General features: G+C 36.1%; 3 protein-coding genes across 9 annotated transcripts in view; 2 read left to right on the top strand and 1 right to left on the bottom strand.

Annotated features, from left to right (window-relative positions):
- LOC111446519 (G-protein coupled receptor 1-like) overlaps positions 1–2,628 on the top strand; it is a 6,057-nt gene extending 3,429 nt beyond the window's left edge. For 3 of the 4 annotated variants that reach the window (XM_023085362.1, XM_023085360.1, XM_023085363.1), the window contains 3 exons: positions 294–364; positions 1,015–1,231; positions 1,313–1,534. In XM_023085362.1, the coding sequence (XP_022941130.1) occupies positions 294–364; positions 1,015–1,120 (177 nt within the window). In that variant the 3' untranslated portion in view covers positions 1,121–1,231; positions 1,313–1,534. Of the gene's footprint in view, positions 1–293; positions 365–1,014; positions 1,232–1,312; positions 1,535–1,794 lie in introns of those variants that run through there. The other variant, XM_023085361.1, reaches the window with a different exon arrangement.
- Positions 2,629–4,773: 2,145 nt separating this feature from the next.
- LOC111446520 lies at positions 4,774–5,907 on the bottom strand. The gene is made up of 2 exons (XM_023085364.1): positions 5,549–5,907; positions 4,774–5,470 (listed from the first exon to the last, which is right to left on the bottom strand). Exon 2 carries the CDS (start codon positions 5,409–5,411, stop codon positions 4,965–4,967), a length of 447 nt encoding a protein of 148 aa, XP_022941132.1. The 5' UTR covers positions 5,412–5,470; positions 5,549–5,907; the 3' UTR covers positions 4,774–4,964.
- A 2,948-nt stretch (positions 5,908–8,855) lies between these two features.
- LOC111445761 (polyadenylate-binding protein-interacting protein 7) lies at positions 8,856–12,906 on the top strand. 4 transcript variants are annotated; one of them, XM_023084226.1, is made up of 6 exons: positions 8,856–9,151; positions 9,948–10,820; positions 11,351–11,801; positions 11,900–11,970; positions 12,060–12,184; positions 12,405–12,756. In XM_023084226.1, the coding sequence occupies exons 2-6, from the start codon at positions 10,035–10,037 to the stop codon at positions 12,424–12,426; spliced, it is 1,455 nt and encodes a 484-aa protein (XP_022939994.1). In that variant the 5' UTR covers positions 8,856–9,151; positions 9,948–10,034; the 3' UTR covers positions 12,427–12,756. The 4 variants fall into 4 exon arrangements, with proteins under 4 accessions (XP_022939994.1, XP_022939993.1, XP_022939991.1 ...); XM_023084225.1 differs by having other exon boundaries at positions 12,060–12,222; positions 12,405–12,486; XM_023084223.1 differs by having other exon boundaries at positions 8,860–9,151; positions 12,530–12,833.

Below are 12,906 nucleotides of genomic sequence, written 5' to 3' on the forward strand. Positions count from 1 at the left end.
TTTTTTTTTTTTTTTTTTTTTTTTGGCAATCGTTGTTACTTGAGTATATGATTATGAATGCTGGGTGGGATTTTTAAGGATGTTTCCAGATGTCATTGACCTAAAAGGATAGCAAGGTTTTGTCATTATTGATTTTATTAATTCTTCCAAAACACAATAAAGATGGAATGATGATGCATAAGCAGCTCAATCACCATTTAGACAGTTAACTTTTCCACAAATTTATGAAATATGCTATTTATGTTGGTAATTGTTATTTTAATAAACTAGTTATGATCGCCTTTGTGCTGTAGGGATTGTTTAATTCAATAGCATATGGTCTGAATTCTTCAGTGCGGCGGGCAATTTGTGAAAGACTAGACCTGTAAGTATACCTGCTCCATATATTTTTATTTTCGTTCTTGAATTTTTTCATATGGACATCCAAATGTTTATACACTACTATTTTTCTCTACTCCATTAGTTAATACCCGTCTCTATTGTAGTCGGTTAGGATCCTGAAACTCTACTTGGTATAGGATTTGATAATAAAACCCCCCCTTTCCCTCTGCCCTTCAGAGAAAATGAACGAAGTTATGATCCTTCATTATTAAACTAATGTGTGTGCTATCTTTTAAAGCTATATTTTTCTTAAACTCTGTTGTACCGTCTTGTTACGGAGCTAATGTAAGAGATTTCGACTTTCAGTATAGAAATACGTTTGAACTTCATTAAAGAGTGTATTGTGGGCCAAGATGAAAAATATCTGAATTATTATTGGCAATGGATAGTGATAGAAGCCGAAGTCGTGGTTTTCTTGGATAGTTTGAGTAACAAATCCAAATTCTATTGAGTATTTTAAAAAAACTTCATCATCGAGTTACTATCTCGAGACTTTGGGCTTCAGTGACGGATAAGTTCAAAGAAATGAATCGAGAAAACTTTGCTTATGCAATTTCCTTAGTAGTCTCGAGTCCCTGATTCAGTGTGTCAAAACGAAAAAAGAAAAAAGATTTTGATTGCTTGTTTGACCAGGTTTGGGCTTGAAAAACTTCGAAGATGGCTTCCCGGCAATCCAACGCTCCCAAACCAACAACAAGAAGGTGAACTGGTTCCCTTGAGAAGTCAAGATCAGCCTTAGCGAATTAGTTAATGGATGTGCCTTCATCGGCAAGACTTCCTTTACAAGACTTATTTCCTCCGTTTTTCCCGAGGGCATGTAAATAGGAGCTGAGCAATTCATTGTGCGTAGGTAAGCTAAGGACCATCCGTTTTGTTGATATGATTTTCATGATCTTTACGCGGGTACTGATATTTCACTGTTCTCTGATAGACATTATGATAGAGAATTTAGCAGTCTCTGAAGTGGTGATCAGGGGTGGAAAATCGTGGATTATAAAGCATTGGATACTGAATGTGTAGCTGCCTGATCAGAATTCCTGTATGCTACTTTAAGCACCATTCATTTTCAATTTATCATTGCTAAGCGTTCACGCAGCTTTAATATAACACAACATAAACATTCTATTCGATGCTCGTCACTTTTTTTTGCATATTTCTACTTCACTACAATATTATTGACTGCGAAAGATCTGATTAGCCACACGGTACACTGCACCTGGTCACCCATCTTATTGTGTCAAATGCTTTGGAAATTTTGTCGCTACGTTTAGTAATGGATATTGTTCTAGAAAACTCTGATTTGACAGCTTAATTTTATCTTGTTTTGTACTTTGTTATTCGATTTAGTGGGATTCATTTGTGGCTTCTGAATAATCCCAATTTCCATAAAGAGCATGTATCATCAAATCTCAGATCATTTGCAAGGTTGATGGCTGAGCCGCCGCAATCGCAGCACATGCTTTAGCTATTCAGTCTGGGTAGGACCGTGGCTCCATCTGTGGTGGCGATCGCTTCCTGTTGCAGATAAGCATGAGGTGGAAGCTGCCGTTTCTACGAAGCCAGCTTTACAGATAAGCTCTTTTCACTCTGAATTAAATTCTTGTCCTTTTTACATATTAGATTTTAAAATTTGTTTTCGACTAAATTACAAATCATGTCTTTTGGGCTTTGTTTCTTATTCTGCCTTCCAAAATGAATTTATAAAACTTATTCTACCTACTTTTTCTCTACTTAGATTTTCACTTTTTAGTTTAAAAAAAAACGACTGCCTTTGGTTTTTTCAGATTAAGATTTTTTAATAAAAAAATTCAAACTAAATTAGGAAAAAGTAGACATTTGAAAACAAATAAATTATCTAACAAACCTTTTATTGCATCTTTTTCAACGATGTATTGCCAATGATTCAATACATCGGTACAAGAGGATGTGAAAATCTTAAACCGGGATAAAAGCTGTGAGATATTCTTACTTTGACAGTTAGTATGCTGAAAGGATGAACAGTGAAAAGCATCTCAAATAAGATCGTAAGTTGAGTTTAAACAATAAAAAGAAAAAGAACAAGAAAACTCTGGGAATGATGCTTCCTACAGTTTGAAAACTTGAGAAGACAGCTAATGATTGGGGAAAAGAATAATTATGCTCTAAACTAACTTCTTCCACACGTTGCACCACAAAGTGATTTGACCCAGATAAGCACCTTATGCTGTTTGAATGTCAAATCTAGTCAATGTCTTTTGGTCTGCTTTAGATTGAGAAAGTTATGTTGATTTTTCACATTTATTTGAGTATTTATTTATGTGCATCCTAGAATAAGTCAGGTCTTCATACGAAATAGAAACGTAGACTCAAAGAAGCCCCTTTTGTCTCTCCAAGATTATCATCTTTTTCTTCATTCTGCTCTTAACCATCAGCCCCTTTTGAAATATTCCACAAGACTTTTGAGTCAAATCCTAGCATTAGAAAGGTAGGGAAACTTCCGGAGGATAAGATCACAATCAACTCAAGGCCTTTCTTCCATTCCCTTCGCAGTTCACACAATGAATAAGTTGAATTTGTTTTGTCTGCACTTGCAGAAGGAGTTGGTTTTTTAAGGCATAATAACAGTAGAGGCGAGTGGGGCTGAGTTGGATACTTGTTCATGTGCTTGGTATCAATGGCCCATTGTCCTTTATCTTCTTCTAATTGATTGGACATTTTTCATTGTTTTCAAGTGGAACGAGTGTTTTAACCACCAGGGCCTATTGCCTTGGTCTGTCAACTCCATGGCCCTACCTACTCTCAACTCTGCTTTCCTTCTTTCCCTTCCTTTCTTCCCTAACTTTGACCCTGCCGGAAAACTTAGCCAGAGCACATGCACTCAGATGTTGGGGCTCTCGGTTATGCCTTGGAGTGGACTCCATTTCATTAAAGAAAAAGCCTGACATGAAAAATAATAAATGAATGAGTAGCATGAAAAATTTCAGTCTAATCTTCACTCATTTTCATAGTCATTAATGTCGTTCATAGGCATTATCGATTAGTGCTTGGAAGAAGGGAGAAAAAGAAAGTTTACTAGTCACGTTGATCAACACATATGATCTTAATTAAGAAATCGAAGGTCAGAATCTAAACCATGTTAGCTCTTTTGTTTGGATGGATCTTGCACCTTGGTTTGATTTCTTTGGCATTTTTAGGTAAATCAAAATTTTAGTTGAGATGGGAAGGACCACTATAGAGACCATATGTCGGTTGTGGTTGGGGTTGGGATTTGAAGGACACGACTCATAGTAATGGCTGACAATGTTGTTGGAACATGTAGGTTTAAAAGTTCATGAATCACTTTCAAACTCCCTCCCAAACATCAAACAAACCCAAAGAAGGGATTCCCCTGATTCACTTCACTCTTGAGACAAATTAGTTAGATGAACAAAATTATAAGGTAAAGTTTCGTGCTCAAAATAACATTTTTTTAGACCATACGAACATTGATGAAGTGTTCGATTGTGCATAGTAAATACTTTCACCAAATTTTTTTTAAAAACAATTGGAAAATATGAACGTGGTATATTAAAGAATCCAGTACGAATTGCAATATTAATACACTGCACTCAAGATGGGTGCAGGTAAAGGAAAAAAAAAAGCACAACGTGGCCAATTTGGTGGTCATGATTGAGCAGTGGTTATGATGTTATTATTATTATTTTATACGGATTTTTCCTTTCAGGTTTTCTCTCAAAGTTTTAAAACCCATCTATTAGGGAGAAATTTTCACACCTATAAAAAAAATATTTTGTTCCCTCTACAATCGATGTGGGATCTCACAATCCATTTCCCCATTCGAGTGATTTTAAGCCCATTGCTATCAAATATTAGCTTCTTTGTACTTTCTAGGTTTCTCTTCAAAGTTTTAAAACCTTTTTATTAGGGAGAGGTTTCTTCACCCTAACAAGAATGTTTTGTTCCTTTCTCCCGGAATCTCACAAAAACATAGCAAATAACAAATCTTAAGCGTTAGGGAGTCTATTTAGAGTTGATGTTCCAATGTGTGGCTTTTCTTTTTTAATAAGACCAAATTGGTGCGCCAAATTCGAAGCTTTAGAAAAAGTTATTGTCAGCCATGGATAAGTATGTGAAAAAGAAAAATATTTGCAGTTTGAGAGAAGATTTTAAACATTATCCCCAAAACGCACTTTAATTTTGCCCCCAACGTCCAACAAAACATCTCTCTCGTCATTCTCCCGAGTTTTGGAATAAATATGTAATATTCGGGGGTCTATTTTGCAATCTTGCAAAATATTTGAGTTGTCAGTGCATTGCATAATCATCACATATTTGTTTTAATATTAAAGAATAATCGTACTTCGTTTTAATATAGAAATGAAATCAATTAAGAGATACCTGTCGCCATGCAACTGCAAAATTCAAAATCTCGTCCGAGATTGGTAATCAGTTGTAGAATTTTCTGAAGAAGAATATGCAAGACAGAATCAAAAGAAAAAGGCCTAGAAATTTTTTCACAGAGTACTCGAAATTTTATAAACTAACATCCAAGAGATATGGCGTTCTTTTATTTAATTTTACCGCCTGTGAATGCCGGTTAGCGTCTAATCGTAATGACTTCGCCGCCTCGGCATGGAGGAGAAACAGCTATTGGAACGGCCAAGCGATCGCGAGGCGTCTTTTTTTGGAGAGTCCAGAGAGCGACGGAAAAGCTGTTTCATAGCTGAAATCAAATCCTCAGTCGGATTCACCGGCGGAATTGAAGATTTGAATGCTTTGTGAAACTTCATGTGCCTCTTCACCGCTTCACCGGTGGTGATTTTGCTCAGAGATCTGATAGATTCGTCTTTCACAGCCTCCGCACAGAGTCCACAAATCCAACGCCCTTCATACCTCTCGCACACTCGAGCGATGTACGCTGGAGTACACTCCTCCGTCAATCCACAACACTCGCATTTTATCGACTCCACGTCGATGACTTGAGCGTTGTGCTGCGTCACCGGAATCGATTGCTCGATGCTTGCGATCACCTTCGTCACTTTCGCCGCCATTGTTGATTCTGTTCCAGCCGCCACAGAAATTCAGAATCAACAAGATCCGCGCGGTATTTCTGTAAGAATATCAAATTAACAATCTAAAAAGAAAAAAAAAAAAACGAAGATAACTTAACAATCAAACAGAAATTTACGCTTGTCTAGAATATTCTCTCCGGATGTTCGAATCGATCGTTCTTCTTGTGTCTGATAATATTACGGAAGATCTGACAAACTCCGGAAAAGGATGATTTGATTTGAACAAAAAGATGTGAACGGATTTTGAATTTTTTGAATTCGAAACTCAATCGGATCTTTCTTTATCTCTCCTTCTCCCACTCCCGCACCGTCACTTCCTCGCCGTCGATAAGCAGATTCCAAAATATCATATACATTTCAGAGCCTCAATTGGCTCCTTTTCTTTGCCTCTCACCGAAACCGGAAATTTGAGAGAACGGAGAAGGAAGACGAAGAAGAAAGCTTCTTCACTTACGTAAATGCGCTTCACTTTGGACTTATATATAGCGACGGGGGCTTGGTTTAGAATCTAGACGTCCGAGCCAGGAAACTGCAAAATTCTTTTCTTTTTTTTTTTCTTTATATTATTAATTCTTTTGTTATTTATTTCCTAAATTTTTTTAAAATTATAGAGAAATAAAAAATTGAATTTTCAAAAATTAAAAACGAAATTACGGGACGTAAATTATATATTTACCTGCATTTTGATAAAATTGTTTAATATATAAGAATATCTATTTATATAGTCTATAAGTTCTAATTTCCATTCTAATATTTTTATTAATTAATATCAACTTTTAAATTTTGATAATTGATTCCACTAAGAGTTACTATAATTATACACCATGACAAAATTTCACTCTTTAATTAAAATTTTAGAGGTTATTGACATTTAGAAAAATTACTAAATTAAGGAAAGCATCATTAAGTTTATACCTCACATCTAATAATATTATAAAAAAAAATGTTACCAATTACAAAATTAGTTCACAGAATTTCTTATTTTTCAACATTTTTTTTTTGTACATAATTTTTAAATTTAATTGTTGTACTTTTAATAGAACTTAAATTGGTTTCAAATGTAATTTTAAAATAATTTTTTATGAATGTTGGTTAAATAATACTTATTGTTAACTTAAATTTCGACCAAAAAAAGTTAAGATATTAAATTAAAAACAAATTTCGTAATTAGAATAAAATGAATTAATTTGAGACAAAATTTTTATATTGGTAAAAGTATTAAGGATAAAATTGGAAACAAAAGTAGGGGTAATATTGGGGAAATGGAGGAATATTAGTGGGAAGGTTTTTGGAACATTCATCATATTCATACGTTACATAAATTGGAAGGCCTTGGTTGTGTCCTCGTTTGTTCTCATCTTCCGAAAATGCCACTTTGCGCCAGCTATCATGATAATGACTCTCTCCTCTCTCCTCCCTCTTTTTTTTGTCCTCTTTCGTCTTTTCCTTTTTCTCATTTTCCTTCTTCCCTTACTCGCTTTCCCAAGCGCGTCCCCCACAATCGCTTCTCTCCCCCAAAACTACAATTTAACCATAAATATATATATATATATATTAAATAAATAGTTTGAAAAATAATAAATAAATTTTTTAAGATTAATATTAAAATTATTTGTCATTTTTCTAAACCTAAAATATGAGGGGGAAATTAAATTAAATTAAATTCATTACAATTTTAGCGTAAGACAAAGGAGATGACGTGTATATGTCGAGCGTGAAGTGCGCGTGGTAGTAGTTGTGGTTCCCATAGGAAGTAGAACAAGTGGCGGCCCACACGTGATCGCAGGCATGTAGTGTGTGGTTAAAACGATGGCGTTTAGCGTATTCATGGCTAGAAAAGAGGGGCGTGGGCCTACTGAATTGGGCCACGCGGCCCATTCTTAATGAACGTTCTGGCCCAACAAATATCTGCCGTTTTTTTTGTAATTTTGCTATAAATACTGAAGCAAGTACAAATTACACGAGCTTCAAATCTGTTTCTTTCCCTTGTCTTTTAGTTCCTACTTTCACCAAAATTTGGTTGCCAACTCAGCTTTGGTGCTAGATGAAAACGGAAATTTTTAATCTTGATTACGTTAATTTTACTTTTTTAATTTAATAAAATTAAAATCACTTTTTAATCTTTAAAATTTTTTATTTTGTCCGTTCGTATTTAACGTTTGTTAGAAAAATTAAATTAAAATGACGTGACGAGTTTCACAACTCGACAAAATAAAATGATTAATTAATACATTTTTACTTTATTATTGATATAAAATTTAAAAATTAAGTTGCCAAATTTTGAATGTTGTCCGCTTTAACTCGTTATTTATCAAGTCTGTTAGAAAAAAATTGACAGATCCGTGTAAAAAATGATTCTTTTCTCTCTCTAACAGATTGGGATCTCACCATCCTTGCTGGCACACTGCAGATGTTTGACTTTGATACCATTCGTAACAACTCAAACCCACCGCTAACAAATGTTTTTCGTTTTAGCCTGTTATGTATTATTGTCAGTCTCACGATTTTTAAATACATATATGCTAGGAAGAGGTTTCCACACCATTATAAAGGATGTTTCGATCCCCTCTTCAATTGATGTGAGGTCTTACAACAAATAACACTTACATTCACTCTAACAATCGCCCTCGAAAAGCTGCAACCATAGTTACCTAATTTATATGCACCACGACAATAGAAGTTTAGAATCATACTAAAGAAGAAACCCTAAAACCAAATAGGAAAGTCACGAGCATTTTGACTCTACAAAAGCGTTACAACGTTACAGCGTAAAAAAAAAATTGAGGTATTTAATAAAAAAAGCGTTACTACGTCAAAAGAAAGATTGCACACATCTTGTACAGAGGGCTCAACGTGTAGTGTTGAAATGGTAAGGATGAGATAACACGTTCTTGTCCGATTTCTATGACAGTGTCGGAAAATTTTCTCTTCGAGTGTTTTGACGATGCTTGGCTCCATAATTTGTCACTATTTCCTCTTTTAATTAATTATTTTTAATTATTATAAAATGTTTTAAAAAATTCATTACTACCATACCATTAAATCAGTAAAATTACATGGGATTATTAAGGAAACAAAATTATACTTTTAATTGGTTTACAATAAGAACAAAAGTTTGATTATACTGTTTTCAATTTAAATGGGCCGAACTAAATGGGCCGAACTAAATGGGCCGAACTAAATGGGCCGATTATAAAAAAAATAATAAATAAATAAAATTCAATAATTAAAGAAGAATAAGTGGAGGCTTTATTTCGTGGGAGAAAGCTTTTTTTTTAAATCCCAATTTCGTGCTTATCTGTTTAATTTGGATTATAAAAATAAAAATTTTACAGAGATATTTTTTATTTTTTTATTTATTTTAAAAAAGAGAGAGGAAGTCAAATTGAGTGGCGAAGGGCTTAATCGTCATTTTGAATTTTATATCTTTGTGGTGGTGCTGGCTGCTACTGGTATAATGCCAAGGAGGGTTTCTCCCACAGAGAGAAAGGGAGGGAGGCAGAGAGACTAGAGAGATAGGCGGAGGGCGGAGAGAGAAGCGGGAGAGAAGACGTAATTCTGAAAGCTGATAGAACACTGAAGAGAGAGTGGGAGAGTGACAGACTTGCGAAGTTCGAAATTGAAGATAAGAGTTAGTCCTTATCTTTAATTCTTTAGCCTTCTGACTTCTGACTTCATCCGATCCGTTTCCATGGATCCTTTCGATTTGTTTCGGAAAGGTAAAGAGAAGTATATTCCTCGTAACTGGTTTTCTAATCTATGGATTTATGTTTAGGTCGTCGCTGTGTACAGTAGCAATAATTCTGTACCTAATTTGGAAATTTCTGCGATTGATTTCTTGTTCTTTCTGATTGTTCTGTGCATTGAAATTACTGAGATCTCTTTAATGTCAGTGTGTAGTTACGAGATTCTGAATCTTGTTTTATCCTATTCTGATTTTCTGGCTAGCGATATACTTGTTACCTCAATTGTAAAGTTTGGTAGTTTATGTTTATGGTCAGGTTCAGATTTCTAGTTCTACAGGTAGTTGTGTACTTTATCTTGTTTTTATTCTCGTTATGAAGTTTGTTGTTGTTGTTTTTTTCCCCCCTAATTTATTTTGATGTAACGAATGTCACGTTTTCCTTCATACCAATTGTAATAAATGTTTTCTGCATGATGTTTTTGGCTTCGGTATTCCCGTTGCTCGTACTTAGCTGACATGAAGTGTTGTCTGGTAATGTAAGTGTATGATAAATTCATGAACTGAATGGTTACTTTATGCCATTTCTATCAAATGAAACTTGAAAGGTTGAATTACTTGCAAGACTTCTAGTTTAAACGATATAGGTTCTTCTAGTTTAAACTATCCATGCTGCAATGCATAATTTTTCGTGGGGATAATTTGTACAGTTTCTAAATGGAGATTTATTGAATATTTGCAGTTCGTTTCATTTCAGAGTAGGATGGAAATCAGTCAATTTAAGTCTACTTGACTTACTAACTAGTCGGATGAAATGAAATCATATTTTGTAGGTTTTGGTTGAGGCTACAAAAAGTTGAGCTTTTCCCTATAGAATTTTTTCAAATACATGTGAGCGTTCTATTTCGTGTTAGCAAATAATGAATGTGTCCAAGAAAGGAACGAAAACCTTTGAGGCAAAACAAAACATTGGAAGCAAGGTGACAGCTTTGAATCCAAATGCTGCTGAGTTCATTCCCTTCTCCCTCAGAGCATCTCCAGTTGGAAGTAGCAGTGTGCCAGACTTGACAGCAAGATTTTCTACTTCTGGGACATTGGGGAAAGCTGTTCTAGATCGGACTGAGTCGTCTGTATCAAATAATTCTGATGATGAGGCCCGCCAATTCTGGAGGCATCAGCTCCCTGATGATATCACACCTGATTTCAAGTCAATGGGAGAAGATGAGAACCTATCTCTTGGAAATATTTCAATGGCAGGCCTGTCCCTGCATGATGACAGCGAAACCTCTTTATTCGCTGCTAATATTGGCAGTGAATATTTGTTGAATGATCAGCAGGATTCAAATCTAAATCACTTTAATGGGAGTCAATTTGCTGATAAGTTTAGATTTTCTTCCGCTTATGGAGAAGATCCATCTTCAGCCAGTCTTTTCCAAATGTCAAATAAACCTTGGCAGAAGCCAGTTCTCAATAGCAATCAACCTGTTAGCAACGAGCAGCAACTTCCTTATCACAACAATTCCGGGAGGGGATTAGCCATGGATGTCTTGGGCAAGCAAACAACAATGGATGAAAGTGATATTCTGAACCCTGTTGAGTTTCTGGCTTTACAGTTCCCTGGTTTTGCGGCTGAAAGCCTCGCAGAAGTTTACTTTGCTAATGGTGGTGACTTAAACCTGACGGTTGAGATGCTCTGTCAATTAGAGGTAAGTTGACTTTTTTAAGATGTGAATAAAGTAGACTCAATTACAGGTCAGTTGCCTTTCTAAGGCATCAAGTGGAAGCAAAATTTCATCTTCAAAACATTTTTACATTTGACAACTTGTTTCTTATTCGATGGTTTTGCGGCTATGGTAATTTAAGTCATAACTTTCATTGGTTGTGTAACATCTTGAGCTCACTTGCCACGCTCTTTATTCCTCTCGTGCGTGAAAACTTTTACTGAGGTTAACTGTGCCTGAGTGAATTTTTATTTGTCATTTCTTGATATTACAAGAATCTCTTATTAAAGTCTACGAATGCTTGTTCTAGTGGTATAGCTATGTGAATCATTTTGCAGAATAGGGGTAGAGAGTTTTCGATGACATATAGCACAATCTGAACTAGTTGATCTGGTAGAACCTTGTCTTCATTGTTTTATAAAGAGATTGTCAGCCAGCACCATACTCATGTTATCTTTTGTGTGACTGTATATATTACTATGTAGTTTATCATACTGTACTCTTTTAAACTGTAGCTTCAAGTTGATGGTGAGATAAGTCAAAACCTGAATTCCAAGACAGTGTCTGCCCCCAATCTTAGTGCAGTGGACTTTCCTGCGCTTACAGTGTCAGGTAATCAAAACGGTCATCCAAAATTTGATGGGGCTGATCTCCAACAAAGTAGCAACTCTTATCTCTCTTCTGATAAGGATGGCATGCTTTTCTTCAAATCCAGCACCGCCCCATCTAGAGGTGCTGCAGATTTTGCTTCCACTGTCAGGAAATTGGCATCTCAGGATTCTGGTATGTGGAAGTACAATGGAAATGGTTCTGCTGATGATTCTATTGGCTCAAGTAGAAGTTCTCATACTTTAGCTAGCAAGTATACTACTGGTGGTCATGGGAAAGACACCTATAGTGAGAGGTTGCTACATCGAGGTTCAGCTCGGGCTGCTCCTGTTTGGCTTGAAACTGGCGAAGCAGTTGGTAATTGCATAGCTGTCAAAATTCGTTGTCTTTGTTGGGGATATGATGTGAAACTAAATTTTGTACGGGTTTCTGCTTTAACAATATTAACTTGGCAGGAAACATGTATACTGAGCAGCGGGAGGAAGCACGTGATCACGCACGGCTGCGAAATGCATATTTTGAACAGGTCTGTAAGAAAGGTTGTTGGTTCTCTCCTTTGTGCTACCCTGCCCACAACTCATATTTGACTCAGGTAATTACGCTCTATCTAAATAGGCACGACAAGCGTACCTCATCGGTAACAAGGCTTTAGCGAAGGAACTAAGTATGAAGGGACAATTACATAATATGCAAATGAAGGCAGCTCATGGAAGGGCCCAAGAATCTATTTATCGGCAGAGGTTTGTTTCCCATCTCGATTCGAACAAGGTTGATGCAGGTGAAATTTCATGGTTAATTTTGATTTCCTATTATTGTCATTCTTGCAACTCTGTGCTCAAAGATAATTTGGAGAAGGTGTATGAATTCATATCCTGAAGAATGTTATGTCTTTGATTACTTGGACTGAATCATCCTATATTGTTTTGACATGGCTCTGATCATTCAATGAACGGTTCAAAGAGTGATGGCACGCTTTTCTTAAGACTTGCACAACGACTACAGGAATTTTCTGAATTGCTTGATAACTCGCTTACAGTTCATTCTGTTCTGCTGTTTATTGATGTGTATGTACGGTATTTCTTCAGGAATCAAATAGGTGCAGACAGTCCAGGAAATGGAAGAGGACACGAACGCATGATCGACTTGCACGGATTGCACGTTAGCGAAGCGATTCATGTCTTGAAGCACGAGCTGAGCGTGCTGAGGGGTACTGCCAGGGCCTCCGGACAACGTCTGCAGGTTTATATTTGTGTTGGAACAGGACACCACACCCGGGGCTCCCGCACTCCTGCTAGACTTCCGGTAGCTGTACAGAGATATTTGATCGAAGAGGAAGGCCTCGACTTCAGCGAGCCTCAACCAGGGCTGCTCAGAGTTGTGATTTATTAAACCATGGAGGGAAAGAGCTCGGTGAAGTGCAGTAGTTTTTTTTTTTCTTTTTGACAAAAAAAAAAAAAAAAAA

The sequence above is a fragment of the Cucurbita moschata genome, unplaced genomic scaffold, assembly GCF_002738365.1.
Source record: "Cucurbita moschata cultivar Rifu unplaced genomic scaffold, Cmos_1.0 Cmo_Scf00008, whole genome shotgun sequence".
NCBI classification, from domain to species: Eukaryota; Viridiplantae; Streptophyta; class Magnoliopsida; order Cucurbitales; family Cucurbitaceae; genus Cucurbita; species Cucurbita moschata.